General features: G+C 48.6%; 1 protein-coding gene across 3 annotated transcripts in view; it reads left to right on the top strand.

The window, feature by feature from the left end:
* LOC147635470 (carbon-nitrogen hydrolase family protein) overlaps positions 1 to 18,687 on the top strand; it is a 62,195-nt gene extending 43,508 nt beyond the window's left edge. For all 3 annotated transcript variants that reach the window (XM_086802754.1, XM_086802755.1, XM_086802753.1), the window contains 3 exons: positions 17,593 to 17,688; positions 17,783 to 17,911; positions 18,248 to 18,687. In XM_086802754.1, the coding sequence (XP_086658880.1) occupies positions 17,593 to 17,688; positions 17,783 to 17,911; positions 18,248 to 18,490 (468 nt within the window). In that variant the 3' untranslated portion in view covers positions 18,491 to 18,687. The remainder of the gene's footprint in view (positions 1 to 17,592; positions 17,689 to 17,782; positions 17,912 to 18,247) is intronic.
* Positions 18,688 to 20,253: the final 1,566 nt, after the last annotated feature.

The raw sequence follows: 20,253 nt of genomic DNA, 5'->3' as shown, positions 1-20,253 counted from the left end.
TCTCAGATTTAGAGATCAGAACACAAGGCACACTGTGTACCGAGAGGCACTTGTTAAGTGGAAAGATCGCAAGGATGAGGCGTCCTCGTGGGAGCGCTTGAGTACGCTAACCAAGAACTTTCCGGAGTTCGTTTTCGCGGACGAAAACTCTTCTTAAGAGAGGAGTAATGTTATGTAGCTCATGGACATGTTCATGAGGGAAAACTATTAGTAATGGATACGTGGATGAGTTGGTGGGAAGTACGAATAGCACATTGGGGCTGTAGGAAATATAAAAGCAAGTGCAAAACTAGAAATAAAACAAGAGCAAATGAAATACAAAGAGTTACCTTGAGATGAGTGTAGACAAGACACAAGATTGATACTTTCATTGATGTGACACCTACAATATATAGGTGAGAAGTACAAGATTGAGTAGACTGACTTATGGGATAAATGTAGAGGTGCCACATGGCACTAGACTCAAGACACAAAGACTTAAGTGAAACTAGACTAGAAATAGTACACCTAGTGTGCACTTATTTCCAACACCCTCCTTAAGTGGACACTAGGAGGAAGACAAAAAAGACAAGACTAGAAGATAGACATAAAGACTGATAGACTGAGAGACAAGACATGAGAGACAAGAAGATCCTGAGACACCCCTCCTCAAGTGATATCCTCATATGGGTCCACAAGGGTAGGGACAAGATGGATCTAAAACAAGACACAGTCAGATTGATAGACAGACAACAGATAGATAGACAGACAAGACTAGACAGACAACAGATAGATAGACAGATGACTGACTGTAGACAAGCAGATGGACCTTGAAGACAACCCCTCCTCAAGGGCAATCGCTGCCTCTTGGGTAGGGACAAGAGAGAGGTCAAAAAGCATAATGAGTAAGACACTAGAACCCCTTGACCTACATCATCGGTGGTCAAAGTGGTAGACAAGAAAGGTGAAGTAATCAGAAAGCCCATTCCTCATCATGTGAGGAATGAACAGCAAGATCTGCTGTTGTAGATGCTGCAGCAACATGTGCTGAGGCAGATGCAGGGGCTGATGTAGAGGTTTTAGAGTAGCAGTCCTTTTCCCGGTGATTATCACGGCCACAAATGGTGCATGGATGAGCCTTGAAGCAGTCCTTCTCCAAATGATTAGTTTTTCCACAATGGGTGCAAGGCTTTCTTACCTTAGATCCTCCTTTCTTTGCTAAAAATGCAGTGTCAGTTACCTTTTGTTGTTTTGTTCTTTCCTCCTCTTGGAGAGCATTGATGATACCTTCAAGAGTAGGATTATTGTGATACTTGAAGGTAGTGACAAGAGTAGTATAGGTATCAGGTAAGCTTTTGAGAAGCACAGCAATAGCAATATCTTCGGAGATGGGGGACTTCACTGAAGCAAGCTGAACCATAAGACTGCGAAAATAATTGACATGAGAGGCTATAGTAGCTCCCTCCTGCATATATAGATCAAAGAATGAGATCATAAGTGCAATCTTAGAATTTTTAGAGCGGGGTCCAAAGAGGGTATCCAAAGTGATCCATGCTCGAGAAGCAGACTGTATGTCGGAGATGTGATGAATGTAATCATCTCCAAGACCGAGCAGGATGATAGCATAGGCTTTGTCATTCTTAGCAGTGGGAGCATAAGTGATAACTTGCTCAATGTCGGAATCTTCGGGAGCAGCATGGTGAACAATGTCCCAGAGACCTTCTTTCATAAGATGGCACTTGATTTTGATTTGCCAAGTATGAAAGTTGGAGCCATTGAATTTGTCGATAGACATGAGAGAATGAGTAGAAGAGGCCATGTGGGAAGGTCTTACCTCTTGCTAAAATGCAAGGGCAGTGTCTATTCCCTTACAAGATTGCAGAAATGAATGAAAGAAGAGATCCAAACTGTTTTTAGAAGCCGGCTCTCTCACCACTTGTCAAGGCCATAGCATTTGACAGCCTATCGAAGCATGAGGAACTAGCAGTTTGTAGATAAAAAAAGGACTAATCAGCAAACTGATGGAGACAATGCACAATTACCTTGTAGACTCTTCAAGAGGAAGCAATGGCAGAACTGAATGCAGCAAAAAAATAGCTCGTTTAGGAGGACAGTCGATCTGCAGCTTCCTTGAGATGATACACACCCTTGAGTTGATGAAGAAGGCAGCCAAAGATGGGCTGCAACAGTATGGCGGGCAGCAGCAGCTCCAAGTGAGAGAGCAGTAGCAGCTTCACGAAAGCAACAGAAGTATGCAGCAGCTACTGAAATCAGGCCGGCGCAGGGTGGACAGTAGATTCAGGTCAGCGCAGCCTTGAGATAAATGGAGCCGGCGCAGGGTGGACAGCAGATTCAGGTTGGCGCAGCTATGAGATGAGTGGAACCGGCTGGTCCTACAGGCTGAGCGCAGCTAGGGAGAAGCTATGGCAGGCAACCTAGCTCTGATACCATGTAGGAAATATAAAAGCAAGTGCAAAACTAGAAATAAAACAAGAGCAAATGAAATACAAAGAGTTACCTTGAGATGAGTGTAGACAAGACACAAGATTGATACTTTCATTGATGTGACACCTACAATATATAGGTGAGAAGTACAAGATTGAGTAGACTGACTTATGGGATAAATGTAGAGGTGCCACATGGCACTAGACTCAAGACACAAAGACTTAAGTGAAACTAGACTAGAAATAGTACACCTAGTGTGCACTTATTTCCAACAGGGGCAACCTCATGTCAAGGGTGAGAAAGTTTATGGAGAAATGATATGTACTTGGCGATAAGGAGATTTGGATATACACATGCAAGCCCCCTCTCGCTTGGTACTAGCACCGAAAAAGGAGGGGCCAGTACCAAGAGGTAGAGAGCTCACACGGAATTCACGAGCCCATCACCGCTTGGTACTGACCCCTAAATTTAAAGAGACTTTTGGGAACAAAGTCTCCACATACACACAACAATACATGGTGAAGAATCACCAAGATGAGCATCAACTTTTGTGTAGGCAATGGAGATATGTTGAAAGTGAGGAGGGCGCCTTAGCCAAATACAAATATATAAGAGTGTGGTGGGGTAGTGGCAAAGTGGCATGGAAATATTCCTACTATGGATTTTTAGCTGAGCTGGTGGAATGTCCGATACCCTCATTGAGAAAACAACTTGTCGGGGTGAGATAATTATTTAGTGATTGGTGGTAGTTATATTTGTATTTGATTTCCTTCTACGAGAAGCTTGACCGTCCACCGGAGTGTGGGTGACGAGCGTGCTGGCGTTTAGGGGGGATGGCTGCCCGGGCGTAGTCTCATGGGCAGTCGGACATGTGTGGGCAGGCAGGCCACTACATGTGACCGATGGTGAGGATTCCTATCCTCATTTCCTCTATGGTTGGGTGGTGATCCAGAGCTCTCCTCCCTCCATCGTTACAAGAGTGTAACATTTAGGATACCAAAACCCGTACCAAATATAACCTAGCTGTCGCTAGGAGTCATATGTTGAGCATAATCATAGGCAAATCCTACCACAATCAAATGATTTCCTGGTGCCAAATGCATATACTCCAAAATCCCAGTGCCGCAAATGCATACATCATTCCACCAAAATCTGATATATCCTCTCTAGTGCCTTCTGAAAGACTCATGACAATCATCATGAGTAGGAACTCAAGTTAATCACTGACTACGTGAAGCATCCAAAAAACTTAAAGTTTCTCTTAAACACTATGTGAGGCTAATCCTGATGCAAAATTGCAAAACCGCACATTCGGTAGATCCTAGCGTCCCATACCATGAGAATATGCTCCATATACATACTACAAATCCATCACACACCAATTTGCAGACTCTCGAATGTTCCCTCGAGGCATAATAAAGTTGCATATAATATCCCAATAACATTCAGAACACAAATGGTGTAACCTCAGAAGAATAAATCAACCCGAGAAATCAATTGATATGAACATGAATGATACACGTTCTGAGTACAGTTCTCTAGAAATAAATAATGTGTGTGCATGACCAAATCCACCAGCTTACCGAAACAATGTCTCTATCGGTTTCCCGAGCACCACTCAAAATAGGTAAAAACATAATAGCTTCACCATACCAATGACGAAACAAACCATTTCATCAATCATAGATCCTATCATAGTTGCAATAACAATTGACAACCCTCCAATTATCTGCAATCCTTAATCTATTTTTTCCGCCCTTCCCTACAGTTGATTCACAATCAATGCTTCTTGCTTTTAGTCAAGATCTCTATCGCCATGGCAAATTTTTGGAGGTTCCACTCATCTCTTGACAAGTATGCTATTGTGTCATCAGTGAACGTAAAGTCAAGCAGCTCCTTCGCGCGGATGGGAACATGCTTCCCCTAGAGCACTGTGTCCTAATTGGAGAGAAAACTACTCATGATCTCAGTTACAAACACAAATAGGAAAGGTGCCAGTGGACAACCCTACTGGACTGAGCGAGTAAGGGGAAATCTATCGCCTTTGGCTCCTTGAATGAGAACTTGGCTGTGTGAAGCAGAGTAGAGCCCAGAAACACCTTGGACCCACTCCTCAGGGATCCCTCCGGTACATTGTCCCCTCTAGAAAGCCTGAATCCACTCTATCATAGGCTTTCTCAACAATAAGATCTTGCTGCCTCAACCTGGGCGAAGTGGTCCCCTCCCAAAAAGTGACGATGTTGTCCAGAATGCTCCGACCTTGGACGAAACCCGTCTGCATGATGCCAGGGATTGAATCAAGGAGGAAAGGTCGTAGTCGTTGGCTGATGGCCTTGGTGAGAATTTTGTAGGAGGGCCTCCCTAGGAGGGTGACGGGCCTCCACTACTGAGTCTCCAACCTGTCACCACCCTCCTTGGGAATCAAATGGATCAATCCCTCTAACAGTCTCCGGCATGGCTCCCGTGATCATAATCTCATTGAAGGCAGCTTTGAAGCCGCCTTCCATGAGATCCCAGTGTCAATGAAATAAGGAAACCTAAAGCCCGTCTTCTCCCAAGCATTTGCCCCTAGGGAGTGCAGTCAGAACCTCCGCAAGCTCCTCTACAATAAAGGGAGTCAACAGGAAAGTCCGAAGAGCAGGAGGAACAACCTCTTTCATATGTCGCCAAACCCGCTTACACGCATCCAGCACTTGTGAGGATAGGGGGGCACTCATGAGGAGAGCGCGGAGAAATCGGTGCCAATGGCTCTTCTCTTAATTGAGTAAAAAATACCTTGATTTGGAGAGCGGCGGCAGACGAGCAAATCAAGGGGCTTTTTCAATATGAACCTTTGGCAAGTTGTGGCAAGTCCCCAATGGTATGATTGAACCCTTGATGATACCAATTAATGAATTGAATTAGTACTAATTACCTGTTTAATGACAAATGATTGAATTAGTACTAATTACCTGTTTAATGACAAATGATTGAAAACGATGATGTGCTTGAATCTCCTCCATATCTTATCATTTTGCTTCAAGATTTGATTTGTGGAGAGCTTATACCATGCTACTAAAGATTCTAAGAGCAATTGGATTGTTTTGAAGTAGAGGCGCCAATTTTCATCAACTGCATTTTTTCGTTTTTTGGTCTGCTCCTTCCGGCTGCTCATGTGGACCAAATAAGCTCAAACTTCATGAGATTGTACTCTTACTATAGAGTAACTACAGCTAAGAGCACTCGGGCCAATTTGAGACGATGATGACGAATTTGCGATTTTACTTCAGATTTGCTACGTTGACTGGCAGCGTCAAAATCATATGATTTAGGTCGAATTGGAGCAAGAGCTTTGAGCTGTGGCGTGTACTTTGTGCTAGAAATTGGTACCATGCCACCTCCGAGTCTATCCTCCCCACCCATGCACCAAAAATCTGCCTGTGGGAGGAACTGGCGAACTATACTTTAGAAAGTGGCTCTACTTGCCGCGGCATTCGGCGCATATACGTTCAGAAAGCCCACTCTATCCTCTCTAATCCTGATGGTCACCCACTAAGCTCTCCCAGTGACAATGGTGCCTTAGTCGACCACTGCAAGTAATAGCTACTTGTCTCACTAATGGAAATGCATACTCCACCTTGGGCCAAGGGACCAAAAGCATGGGGCCAAAAGGTGTGACTCCTGCCCTGAAGGATCTTCCTGCAGCGGTGGGTATGCCCCTCAAAAAGATGATGCTTCTGGAGGAGGAGAATGTCGATGGGGCCTGGGCCCACCGACTACTGCTCTATAAGGATCCTGCGCCTCTCAAAGCAGTGCAGTCCTGAATGTTCCATGAGACAATCTACATAACTAAGATCTGTGGGGGGCAAAACTGTCGGAACTGCCCTCCACTCGAAGAGTCTTGGGCGTGGGTTTGGATGAAGAGTAATCACTATCTGTTCTGGGGCGAAGCCATGCCAAATGGGCACAAATCCTACCCTCCATGTGGAGCCACTTTGTCCGAGCCCTAGAATGTGCATACTCTGGGCTCCACTTGTCACAATGCAGGTATCTGTAGGAGGGAGGAAGGGGTACCGCCACTCAAACATGAAACACAAAAAGGAGCACCTCCAGGCTGGAGGACACCATCTCCCCTTCCGGATCTCTATGGCCAGAGCCACCCACCTCCATCCATGCCAACGGCCAGAAGTGAGTGAGCAAATGATGTGAGCTCTATTGTTTGCCCGTGAATAGCGGCAAACACCGACTCCATGCTCCAATCCATCCCCGGTGGTGCACTCATGGGTGAAGGAGAAGATCATCACGCCACTCTCTGGGGTGGAAAGCCTGGAGTGATGTAGAACCACACATACACGAATGGGAACCACTGTCTCCTCAAAAATACTGGCTCCTACGACGGGGAGACATTAGAAGAAGCTCCAGTCAATTGGCTGCCCTAGCACTCCAACCGGGGGCCGCGGGGCGGGGGGGGGGGGGGGGGGGGGGGGGGGGAGAGCCTGCACCGCAAATGCAACAATGGTCATCTTGACTGGCTCCATGAAACGGTGGATCAAGCGGCGAACTGAACTACCTTGTTACCTCCTCTTTGGGTCAGGCACAGCCAATGGGCGGCGGGAGTGCTTCGGTGAGGCAAAAAAGAGGGGGAGGGTTCACCTGCGAGGGAGGGGGATTGAGGGGCTGCAAGGACGGGCTTGTCAAAGGCTCTGAAGGGTCAGAGGGCCTCGTGGGAATCTGGATGCATGTAGCAGGATCGTGAAGAGGCAACGGTCTCCAGAAAGGGGAGGCCAGCGGCGGCAGGTTCTTCGAGGGTTTGGGGGGGGGGGTTGGTGGTGGAGGCTACTAAGATAAATGGTTGTAATGATTCTCTGACAAAACCATATCCTCCTGAGTCCTGCTAGACTAGCGCGGGTGCACTTGGCGGCACCGCTTTGCTCTAGAGGTCCAATGGTGGTTACTGCTCGGGCCAGCGGTCTGCCACTCTCTTGCACTGGGATCCTCCGAGGTCAGGCCTTGGTGCTCTGATGCCCGGGGCCGGTATCCCCCCCACTCCCTCGATGATGATTTGAACTAGGAACCGGGGAGGGGGGGTGTACCACATAGTCGCTAAAAGCACCTGATTTGTCACCACCACCCTCCCAGCCAAGGATAGCCGAGTTGTACTCCAATATAAAAGCTTCTTCCAAATGCTCAGAAGAAGCGGGGCGATCTGCTGCTCAGGTGACAAATCAAGTCCAATCTGGCATCCCAGATACAGCACTGTTGTGCCAGGAGGAATCCATCTAAAACCCGGGTCTGGGCTCCATGCCGGAGCGGGAGCGCTACTAATCCAAAAAGCCACTGTCTTGCGCCAATTGATCAATGCTCCCGAAGCCACACCAAAAACCTATAGCGACTGCTCTGCCCTCTGTAGATTGGCCTCCTGGCCATGCAAAAACAATCCCGTGTCATCAGCAAACTCAGAATCGAGTAGGTCCTCACCCCGGACTGGGAGCTGGAGTCCTCTCAACCCAACCTCCTTTGCTGTCAGATACATGCTCATAGCCTCTGCAAAGAAGAGAAAAAGGAACGGGGCGAGAGGGCATCCCTGACGGACTGATGTGGTCAACTCAAAACTCGGCCCCTGTCCTCCTACCATCAACATCTGGCTACGAGCTGTGGAATATAGAGCCGCCACTCCTCGAATCCAGTCTGGCTCAAAACCCAGGCGAAGCATAGTTCCCTCTAGGAAACCCCAATCGACTCTATCGTATGCCTTCTCAAAATCGAGAAGCATCACGACCAAGTCCTCACCGAGAAATCTAGCTCGGGCCGTCACCTCCCAGAAGGTGAAAATGTTGTCAAGGATACTGCGCTCCTTGACGAATCCTGTCTGGGTAGCATGAATCAACTCCCCAAGGAAGGACTGGATCCTCAAACTCAAGGCCTTTGCTAGGACCTTGTAGACAGTATTGAAGATCGTAATAGGCCTCCAATGCCAAATATCATTTGACACTCCCTCCCCCTTGGGGGGATAAGAAAGATCAAGCCCTCTGAAAAGCTCTGTGGCATCACCCCAGTGTCCAAAACATATTGAAAGCCCCTGTGGAGGCCTGGCCCCAAAAGGTCCCAATAGCGCATAAAAAAGGCAGGCGTCAATCCGTCCTTCCCAGGGCAACTATGACGCGGAAGTGCCCTCAAAGCCTCAACAAGCTTATCCTCTGAAAGGGGCTCACCCAAAACTATGTGCATACGATCTGTGACCCTCCTCTGCACATGGGCCCACACAGTCTGTCTGCAAGCATCACGTGCCTCCGTGGCTGGCTCCGCTGAAAGCAGGTTTCTATAGAACTCAGTGGCAATGGCTCTAATCTCCCCGGGCTCAGTGGCTAACGATCCGTCCTGCCTCCTGAGCTGGCGTGCTCCTGCTCGAGCATGGCGGGGTCCGGTGATCTCAAAAAACTCCCCAGTCACTCTATCACCAAGTTGCGTCCACTGAGAGGCCTGGCGATGATAGTAGAACTCATGTCTCTGCTCCTCTGCCTCTCTAACCTCCTGGCGTGCCTGGCTCAGCTGGGACGCCACCCACTCACATGTAGGCAGCTGCTCTTGAAGACACTGGAGCGAAGCAAGGCTACGTCTCAAGCGACGCTCCCGCTCTCGTGTCTCCCCCAACCATGTCAAGGCTGTAGCGTGCAAAAAAGAGCTAAGCTCGATGAGTCCCTGGGCACACTGGCCTGCTACATCCAGGTCAGAGCTTTGGCTATCATGCCATATCCTCTCAATGTCCTCAGAAAGACTGGGATCTGTAAGTATCCTCTCTGGGATCCTCAACTGCAAGCTGGTCTCCCGTGTCCTCTCCTCAAGTGTCAAAATAACTGGCGCATGGTCTGAAAAAGAGGTGCCAGCGAGAATGCCAACGGAGCCACCACGCTCCCCGAACCTGTCGCCCACATAGAAGCGATCAATCCGTGATAGATTAGTCCCTCCCTGCCGGCGATCCGACCGAGAAAAACTAAGACTGTCCTGAGAGCGGGAGAAAGCCTCATGCTACCATGCATCAGTGATCCGCAGTGTCATACAAAATCACTCCCAAGCTGCAAGCTCCGTGCCGTGCACTGTAACATGACTGCCTCCTACCCTATCGGCCGGGTCCTCAAGCATGTTGAAGTCTCCCCCGACACACCAATGTGCGGCCTCGGATAATCATCTGTAACAAGGATCCAGAACTCTGCTCTGGCACTAGCATGGTTGGGCGCATAGACATTGAGCACACCAAAGTGCTCATCGTGCATCCTCAGAATAACATACTGTGCTCTACCGGGCACAATGACCCCGCGATCCACGATGGCCTGCCGCCATACATCCGCAATGACCATACATACTCCTCCCTGCCCACCCAAGGGGCCAAAACCTGCAAACCAAAATGTGTCCCATCTACGAGGCATCACCAAACCATATCTCCAAATCCTGCTGTCACTCAAATGGTGCTCCTGCATCATCAAAATATCAATCCTGCCCCCAACCAGGCATCTCTGAAGCTCCTGCCTCAAGCAACCACGATAACGTACATAGTGTGCGCCGCCAAGGCCCTGTACATTCAATGAGATGATCCTCATGGATGACCTGCTGAGGTGGAGGCTGTCTCAGCCATACGGCGGGCCTTCGCAAGCGGCTTGGATGGAGAGTAGTCCCCATCCGAGCGGCTACAAATCTGCCCACCCGGTGTGCTGCAAGAGTCTCGGACCAGGTGCCAATGGCTGTGTCCCATGGCGACTGTCTGCCGCTCAGAGAGAGAAACCTCATGTATGCATACATAGCCAGGGTCTCGTGCTAACTATGCGAACCACCAAATGTCTAATCCCGGAGGCATCCGCACTCTCGGTATCAAAGAAATGTGCCAACTCCCAGAGTCGGCCTATCACGTCTGTCATCTCCAGATCGCTCACATGGTGAGAAAACTCAACTGCCTGAGTCTTCAAAATACTAAGAGCGAGATCCAGAGTCCACTCCCGGTCGCTAGTGCTGCAGACAGGGAAGGAGAAGGCCACCGCTGAATCAAGTGCCTCCTCCCCTCGGGCCCTCACCACATGAACTCTGATGGGTGCTGGCTCATGGGGGCCCTCCGCTCCAAAAAGGCGTGTGAAGGAGTAGTCAAAAGCCTCCGAGCGCTGTCTAGTGTCGAGACTACTCAGCCGACTGCGGATAGAGGATATCCGTGAAGCACGAATCGGCATGGTAAGTCTCCTCTGCGGTGCTCGAGCAAGGTCGGTGCTCAGTGCCTGCCGGATTGCAGGTGAGCGCCAGGGTACTACCAGTGCCTCCCGGGGAGCTGAGGCGAGCGGAGGGGGAGGAGGGGGGGGAGAAGGGGGTGGGGAAGGAGCCGCTGAAAAAGCGGGAGCGGGAACGGGAGGAGGCGAAGGTGGAAGCGAGGCGGGAGAGGGGGGGTGGGGGCGAAGGGGCGGGGGGTGCTGGCATCTCCTGATCCTCAGTCTGCGATGGGGTCTCCTCCTGAAGGGGAGCAAAGCTGTTCCTCACTGGAACCCAGTGATGCTGAGGCTGTGACTGCTGCTGCGTCGGTCTCTAGGCATGCTGCTGCATCGGTCTTTGGGCATGCTGCTGTGGCTGTCTCCCTCTACGGCGCCCCTGTCCAAGCTGCCAATCCGAGGTCTCTGTGGGCTGAGCAGGTGTCCCGGAGGCTGCCTGCCGAGCCATCGGGGGTCTGCTGCTGCGGTGAAGTTCGGGGTCTCCTGCGAGGGCAGGCCTTGGCCAGGTGGCCGACCTGCCTGCATATTAAACACTGGTTCGGGAGCCCCGAAAACTCCACTCTCTGATCGATCCATCCCCCCCCCCCCCTCCCCTATCCTAGGTAACTGAATGACCTTCGGAAGGGAGGAGATGTCAGGAACCAAAACTCTGACCGAAGGCAGGCCAGCTGCTCTTGCCACCACTGAAGCTGCTGTGGGGCCAGTCTCAAGCACCGAGCCCACCAATGATCCTATCCTAGAAAGGAGCAGAAGGTACTCGCGGCGGAGTCCAGGAAAGCAAACTGTGACATGGAATAGGCGCTCTCCCTGCTCGGCCGCTACTGGGTGGAAACCATGTTGCCAAGGTCTGAAGAAGGCCCGAGCGCCCCTGATGTCAAGGGGACTCATGGCTAGGACCTGGGCCACGCTCTGGGCTGTCTCGAACTCAATCTGGTAGTGTCCGCGGCCCAGTAACTGAACGTCCAGGATCTTGCCCACATCTGCAAGAAGGCGGGCCTGGAGAAGATCCCGATGCTCCCCTCTGCTGGGGCGAGTGCCAACTATACGGCAGATGGTGGAATGTGCCTGGAGGCGTTCCACCTCTGCGGTGAGGCTCGCTTCCTCTTCTGGTGAAAGAGAAAGCCTGATGGGGGTATCCTCAGGGGCGGGCGAGGGGGCTGCGGAAGAGTCCCTCTGAGGTGGGGCGGGAGGAACCTCCATCAGAGTCTGAAGCTGAGTCGAGGGCAAAGCGAAAAACGGAGGGTCCTGCAAGAACCGAGCTGCACAAAAAAGGCAGAGCGGGGAGGGGAAGAGGGGGAAGGGCGGAAGACAGAGGGGGAGGGGTGGAAGACAGAGGGGAAGGGGCGGAAGACAGAGGGGGGCAGAAATAACAGAGGGGGAGGGGCGGAAGGCAGAGGCGGAGAAAAAAGGGGGGGGGGGCAGCGGGGAACGAAAGGGGGGGGCGGGGAAAGCGCGAAGGGGGGGGGGGGGGGGGGAGGGCGGGGGCAGGCAGGGGGGCGGGACGCGGAGGAAGGGGGGGGGAGCAGGGGGCGCGAAGGAGACGGGGCAGGCGGGCAGGGGGCGACGGGCGCGAAAGGGAGGGCGGGGGGCGCGAGAAGCACAGGGGCGCGGAGGGGGGGGGTGCGAGCAGGCGGGGAGAGGCAGTCACGAGGGCAGGGAGGGGGGGTGCGAGCAGGCGGCAGCTCGAGCAAGGGGGGGGGGTGGGGGGTGCGAAAGCTTCAGCGAGCACGATTACTTCAGATCTCTTGAACCTTTGAGGGGTCCAATCGAAATGAGCTGAAGTGGAATTGTGCCACCAACCAGAGGGTTGGACACGGGGGCGAAGCCATGCTACGACCTCGCAAAGAAGGCCTTGCCATACGTAGTGTGACGGGGCTTAGTTGCATGACTCTTTCCAATGTTGAAGTCGAATCAAACTCCACCCGGTGGTATCCACGCCCCAAGGGATGAATATCGGTGATCTTTCCAGGCTTGCCTGCAAAAGGTCCCTGGGCTGTCCCCGTGCAGGGCGGCTACCCATAATCTTGCAGACCAAGGTGGAGGCCTCCAAAGATGCGACTATCGAAGCGAGGAGCTGGAGGTCCACTTTTGAGAAAAGAAGGCAAGGACAGCAGCCTTGGTCGGGGATGATGGAGTGGCTGCCATGGAGTCCACCTAGAGGTTCGAAGACCCAAAGTTGCCAACACTTACTGAAAAGAGAAACTGCCCAAAAGCTGAAAACACCTGCCCAGGGAGATGATGAAGAGGATTGGGGAGGGGGGAGGGGGGGAAGGAGGGAGCAACAGGCTGGAGAGGTGGAGGTGCTGAAAGCAAAGGGGTATGGGAGCGGGGTGGCTCACGGTCAGGAGGCGGCAGCGGCGCAGGGGAAGGCAAGGAGGCAGACAAGAGGGAAGGGTAGCGCGAAGGAAGGAGAGGGCAGAGGAGGAGGGCTCAGTGGGGAGTCACGCACAAGGGGGGAGGCGGAGGGCAGTGAGGCTGGAGGCAGTGGAGAGGAGACAACCGACGGCGAGGGAGAGGGGGCTGGGCACAGGAAGAGGGAGTGGGGGTAGCGTGAAGAGGCTAGGAGGTGGAGGGTGACAGCGATGGAGGGCAGGTGTGCACATGGGGAGATCTCCAGCCGATAAACAATAGGATTTGTGTGGTAGCAGCCTCTAACAGGTACCGGAAGGCAGCTTCATGGACCAGGATCAGGTCGGCCAGGCATCGCAGGAGTGTTACCTCAGGTCAGCAGTCTTTGTGTTTTTGTGTCCACTGGAGAGGTGCAGTAGGCCGTACACTGTACGGACTCAACTGTACACAGTTGCCCGGTTGCAGTGGTGGTGCTGCTACATGGTCAGGTTGCAGTAGACATGGAGAAGGGCAACGCTAGCAAGGAAAAGCACATGTGGAGATAAACAAAGCTAAAAAGCCCTATTTTTTGGTTTAAAAATGTTTTTTTTAAGGGCACTTGTATGGTTTTTTTGGAAAAAGCATGTCATGTGGGTGCCAAGAGGCAGGAGACCTAGGAGTTTGAGGATTCTTGGCTGAACCAAGGGAATATTCACTTGGTATTCCACCCTTTCCCAGATAATGGGAAGATACAGATAGTACGAGGGTTCCCCAAGGACCGGGTGGAGGAAATCAGTGTCACATGTGGAGCTCTGATAGTCTTCTTTCAACCCTAAGTACTTCATAGGAACTCTTGATGCAAGATAGAGAGAGGAGCGAGAGATGGCTGTGTATTCAGTATATTCATATGGTACAAAAAGGTGTACAGTTTTCTGTGGCCTTTGGCCTTCCAAAGAGGTACTAAATGCCCTTTCTAAGACTCCCTATGACCTGACTCCTTGAGGGAGTGAGATAACTAACAATGAACAATGTTGTGCCTTTTTGTAGGAAGCTGTAGTGGATCCAGCCATGTGTCATGGCTCTCTAGTCTGAATAACAATGAACAATGTTGTGCCTTTTTGTAGGCCCTTCACAGCCAGGCCATCTGGTTGACTGCTGTCGGCCAGCTCCACTACATTAACCAACTTATTCGAGCCGACCTCTTCAGACTAGAGAGCCATGTCACATGGCTGGATCCACTACAGCTTCCTACAAATATGCAGCTTTTCCAGGACCATCGTACAGAGGATGGCTTCATTCAGAAGCCCGGCTATCTTTATAGACACATGTCACATGGCATGAGGATTGCGATCTGCCAGATCAAAGTCTCATCACATCGTTTGAGGGTGGCAAGTGAGAGGTAATAGTGGTGTATCCAAACTGTAGTGGAATGGGGGTAGGTGATCCATATGAAGCCCATGTGAGGAACCAATTTGTAACCCTAGGATACCAGATGCTAGCATGTCCCATCCCGGCGGCTAGTCGCCTAGACTAGTCTAGTGCCAGCCGAGGGAGCTTGATTCTGTCCAAGGTGTAGGTGTGGTATATGAAGGCCAGTGTCTAGAAGAGGGCATCAACAGCTACCAAGGGAGCTGCCCCAAACTCTTCAACATAGTTGTCACGATACGAAAATACGATACCCTACGGGAATTTTTGGTACGATATAAAATTTTCGGATACCGTACGATAAAATACGGTTTTTTTTTTTACCACTTAACAAACTATGGAGCTTCAAGCTTGAATGTGAGGGAAGGCTTTGGGGGGGGGGGGGGGTGCGGGGGGGGGGGAGGAGTCTACAGTGCTTGAGGAACCAGAACATGGAGATGTGTCTCTCCCAGTTGGATCTCCCAATTGTCTCCAAAAAAGAACCTGCATGGGTAATGCAATACCAAAGGTCTCCCAGTGTAGCGTTAATGACTAAGGGACCGTCCTTACACAAACACCTGCATGGGTAATGCAATACCAAAGGTCTCCCAGTGTAGTGTTAATGACTAAGGGACCGTCCTTACACAAACACGAGTAGTGCATCTAGGGTGATAGGTTTAGGGACTCCTCTCTAGATCAAAATGGCTATGTCCAAATCTTCCCCCTCGTACATAACTTGAGGATCTGACTGTCTAGCCTACCTATACCAGGGATCTCCAAGTGATGTAGCAAGATTCTCTCATCCTACCAATCATGTGTACACTACTAGTCTACCTTGCCAGATTTTTTAGGTCTCTCAGCAACCCCATATGGAATACTAAGTGAACACGAAAGTTGCGAAGTATTGCGGGCATTTGGGATCTTTGTTAAGCAAGATTTCTATATTTTTTTAGCATTTGGAATTTTTCTCAAGGTGGGGGGGGGGGGGGGGGGAACTCGTACCGTACAATATCGTACTGTATCATACTGTATGAACCGTACGGTACGAATGGGTTCGTACCGGTACGAGAAACAACTATGCTCTTCAAGAATAATGGACTGGGCCACTGAAGGCTCACTCCAAATCATGTGTTAAAAGATCATGACCTGCAATATCTCTATCCTCCGTTAGTCATCCTCCTCCAGGTCTGGTTCCCAAAACGAGGCGGGGTGGTGCATGCGCTGATAGTGTGTTTTGCCTAGTCTGTTGACTAGGGGCATCCGGGTCAAGGCCATCTCGTGGTCATCAGCAAGGGCCTCTATCTTGGGTCGTCGAATGAAAGAAACTGTGGTGATGGGCTGATGTATGAGGGGTTGCCTCTGTGCCTCTCTACATAGCTGATCTCTATGGCGAGGTAGCTTCATCGAGTAGATTCGCAGGCATTGCTGGTCCAAGAAATCAATGACCCAAGACACCGTGCTAAATTCATCCCTAAAGACGCAATGAAACCTCCCTTGTATCTCTAGTACACTGGACATCTGAAAAGATAGTGCTCCTCTGTCTCTACCTCTAGCGAACAGTTGCCCAATCTCCACCCTCAGACGATGTGATAAGACTTTGATCTGCCCAATCGCAATCCTCATGGTATGTGACATGTGTCTATAAAGATAGCCAGGGTTCTGAATGAAGCCAACCTCTGTAACCTTAAATAAAGTGGTCCTGGAAAAACTGCATCTTTGTAGGAAGCTGCAGTGGATCCAGCCATGTGACATGGGTCTCCAGTCTCTGAAGAGGTCGGCTTGGATGAGTCAGTTAATGTTGTGGTGGGTGAGAGATAGTGGTGCATCGAAACTGTAGTGGAACGGGGGCAGGCAATCCATATGAAGCCCATGTGAGAGGAACCACTTTGTAACCCTGGCATACCAGACCCTAACATGTCCTGTTTTGGCTAGTCCCCTAGAAAACTCTAATGCCAGCCGAGGGAGCCTGTCTTTGTCCAAGGTATAGATGTGGTATATGAAGGTCTGTGTTTGGAAAAGGGCATCAACTACCAAGGCGGCTACCCCAAAGTCAGCGAGAATAATGGAGTGGGGCATTAAAGGCTCACTCCAAATCATCCGTGAAAACATCATGACCTGCAATCTCTCTATCCTCCTCCCGATATCCTCCCAAGGTCAGGTCCAAAGGTGGCCCCATACATCATAGCAGGTGTCACAAGTGGCCACCCCTTAGTGCTAGGCTCCTGAAAGTGAGCGTGGAAGCATTGTCGCTCCAATCGAGCCAAAGCTGCATACCCTCTTGGCAGTCAAGCCTGGGCCGCTGGGTGCATAGTGAAGTAGGGTCCAGAAAAGGTGACACTGTCTACCTGACAATGTGAACCTCAGTCTGGAAGCCACAGGGCGTGAGGTGTTTAAGATCATAACCTTGTTCTTGTCAAGGTTAACTGGGAGGTCCTGCTGCTCACAAAAGGCCTGCAATGCCATCAGGTGTCTCTGTAGTGCCTCTGCTGAATCTGAGATCAGTACTATGTCGTCTGCATAAAGCAAAATGGGTACCAACGTATCAGATAGTGTAGAGCCTGGCCCACCAAGTCTGTCAATGAAGACCAAAAAGTAATACATACGATCCATGTATGGACTAGAAATCATTGGACATGAAAAGAACAAAAGCATATCTACTAAAAGAAACAGGTACTAAAAGAAACAGGGCCTGTGTACTAAGTGGGCCCTGCATGTACAATGAAACAAGCGGACCAATCATATGGCAGCTTTCCTGTAACAGGATACATGGTGTCAATGTTCATCTCCTATGTCGGAGGGGGAGAGAGAAAAAGAGGATTTTACTAACATATTTGCAGGACCAAAACAGCCATGAGACAAATACAATACAATGTGTGAGTACAGTGTTGGGAGGTGCATAGGGCATCCTCTGTAACCTAAACAAAGCATAATGAAAATGAAAAATAGATGGAAACTGTGAGGTATGCCAAGCAGCCACGGCTGGACAATGAAGGCATGATATGTCAAAGCATGATTGGGTTGGAGAGCTGTCTCCACACATCATACGGTGATGGACATGAGGGAGACCGAAAATCATGGATTGCCGTAAGTTTGAAAATGGTTTGTGTCCCTGAAGAGAAGTGCGTGCACTGGTAGAGAGGCATTCGAAAAGAAAGACATGGGGTTTTTTAGGGTTCCTAGAAAACATGTTTTTGAACCATTTCATGTTTGGCAGCTAGATGAAGTGGACATGGGGATGACTTATGAAGAGCTTTCCATGTATGGCCGGCTTCGCAAGATCTTCATGTGTGGTCCGGTCTCCATGTTTAAGGTCTGGTGTAGTGCTTTGGATATCATCTATGCATGTAATTCTGTTTTTTTTTTTTCCTTTAAATTTACACCTCATTTTGCTGGTTTGTTTATAGAATCTTTGTCACCATTGGGAGGGCAAACTCACACCTGCGCAAGTGGCTGTGAAGGTGAAGGATTTTTTCAGATACTATTCCATGAACCGACACAAGATGACAACTCTTACCCCTTCATACCATGCGGAGGTAATCATTTTTTTGAGCTTCTGTCATGCTGTTTTTGTGAAGGAGATGTCTTGTGCATGCAACATCTGTGGATACCATAAACATGGAGACTGGACCACATCAAATTTTATACATTTTGTATGAACTTCATTGTGTAGAGTATGATTTGATGATGTGGCATCATGAATTGGCATTGTGATCTGTATCCTTATCTCCTACTTTGATGATGTGGCATTGTGTCGTGGCATTGTAAACTCTACTTTTTTCTCTTATTTCATGTTTCCATAGGTATGCAATGACCATGTCTTGAATACTTATGGCAGTTTTAATAACTACAAGGCCATGTTTTCATTGCAGAACTACTCTCCAGAGGACAACCGTTTCGATCTTCGTCAGTTTCTGTACAATACGCATTGGCCATGGCAATTTCGCTGTATTGATGAGTTAGTGAAATTGAAAGAAGCTGAGGGCAGCACCTCCTCTTTAGTCAGTGAATCAAGTAATGGGCCTGTGGAGGCAAAAAAGGCCTCGGTTCATGCCACGGGCTTGGGTGTACCGGCTGCTGGTGCAGCAAATGTATATGTGGGAAGAGGGGGATAGAGATGGGTCACGAATTTCAGCTACGCATTGTGAATCTGATTTACATGATGCACAAATGTAATAATTAATAAGAAGCTTTGAATTAGAGACTCAATTTTGAGATGTTCACGTGTAGGTGGAACTGCTAAACATTGTATATGCACAAGTCACTGTTTAAGGATCAAATTTTTTTCCAAATAAAAAGGGGTTCCATCTAACATGATGGCACTGTGGCTTCTATTGAAAATAAGTTTAAGCTTGGTTAAAATGCATGTCATCATGTCCAGCAAAGAAAAAATAAAATCAGGCTACCTCTACAAGCCTTGTAATGAGAGGCTCGACTGGCTCACACCTGAGATCCATCTCTGAAATCCATGATTGGATCTCCATGTAGAGGCAAATCTCATGTGTGCACAAATTATAATCATTATAGGATTTTCATGGCTACTCACACTAGGTGATTATCATATAATAAAAGGCTAACTGTGATTAATTTGAGCCATGCTCAATATTTCGAAGAACTGTTTTTGAACATATTTTTTCCCATTTTATTAACTCAAAGTGTAAATCGTTCGTTTGAGATAGAATCATATGGCCACATTGTCATGCTTTTTAGATGATGCATATATTCACAGCTCTTTATACCTTAGCATCAAGATACAGCCACATGGATTCAAAGCATGGAAAGTGTGAAGGAAGAGGCTCTAAAATCAAATCAAGTGTTGAAATGTGCTTACAATGATCCATTCTCACCATAAGGCATTATTTTGTATTCTATTGTTGCTATTAGAAGGCGATGGCATAGCAAAACCTAATGAAAGACTCAATTGAGTCCACAGAGGATAATCTCTATTGTGGTGGTTGGAATTCGTCTATTGATGTTACATTGTTGAGAGATGCAATTTAGTCTCTTAAGAGCTAGTTAAAAAATCAAGGAGCTACTCCTAAGAGATTCTACAATCCCTTAAGAGCTAGCTGTAGATATTAATGTACACCCTCACTATGTTTAATAATGGGTTTACTTAGCTCATGTTATATAAGCCCCATTATAGGAAGAAGTTGTGGTTGAGTAACATAAAATGTAGGTCTAGTTTGGACACCATAGACGATGTTGTAATGCAGAGCTATTTAGGCTATATTTTGATCAAAGGTTTTAATTAGCTAATTTCTCATTGCTTCTTAAACTTTTTGAGTGAGCATTAAGATTTTCCTTGGTAATACACCACCTTGCAAGGCATGCCTTATAGAGTCAATATGCTAGAACAAAAAGAAATCTAACGTCAAGTAGAATAACTTTTAAAGAGATGTTTGATAAGCATAGAAACTCCCCTTATGGTACTCCCATACTTTTAGTCAAGAAAATGAACCGTATTTGCCATATATGTATAAACTATATAGCTCTTAGTAAGACTATGGTAAAGAATAGATACCCCATCCTCATAGTTGATGACTTATTGGTGGATAAATTGAGAGGGGCTAGGGTATTTAGCAAAATTAACCTTAAGTCTGGCTATCATTTAGTAAGAATGGCTAAGGAAGATGTGTATAAGACTGCATTTAGGACTCAATCTGATCATTATGAGTTTTTGGTAATACCCTTTGGACTTATCAATGCTCTCATGACTTTTAGTTGTATGATGTGTATAATGAACCACATATTTCTCAAACATTAAGATTTTGTGGTTGTATTCTTTGATGACAACAAAAATATAAAAAATCATAAGAAACTTCTAGAGCTACTACTCTCCCTTTTTGAAGGAAAACCAACTTTATCTCAAACATAA

Source organism: Cibotium barometz, chromosome 9, assembly GCF_041138505.1.
Source record: "Cibotium barometz isolate CiBa-2024 chromosome 9, ASM4113850v1, whole genome shotgun sequence".
Taxonomy (NCBI): domain Eukaryota; kingdom Viridiplantae; phylum Streptophyta; class Polypodiopsida; order Cyatheales; family Cibotiaceae; genus Cibotium; species Cibotium barometz.
This window is presented reverse-complemented; position numbering and strand designations above follow the sequence as displayed.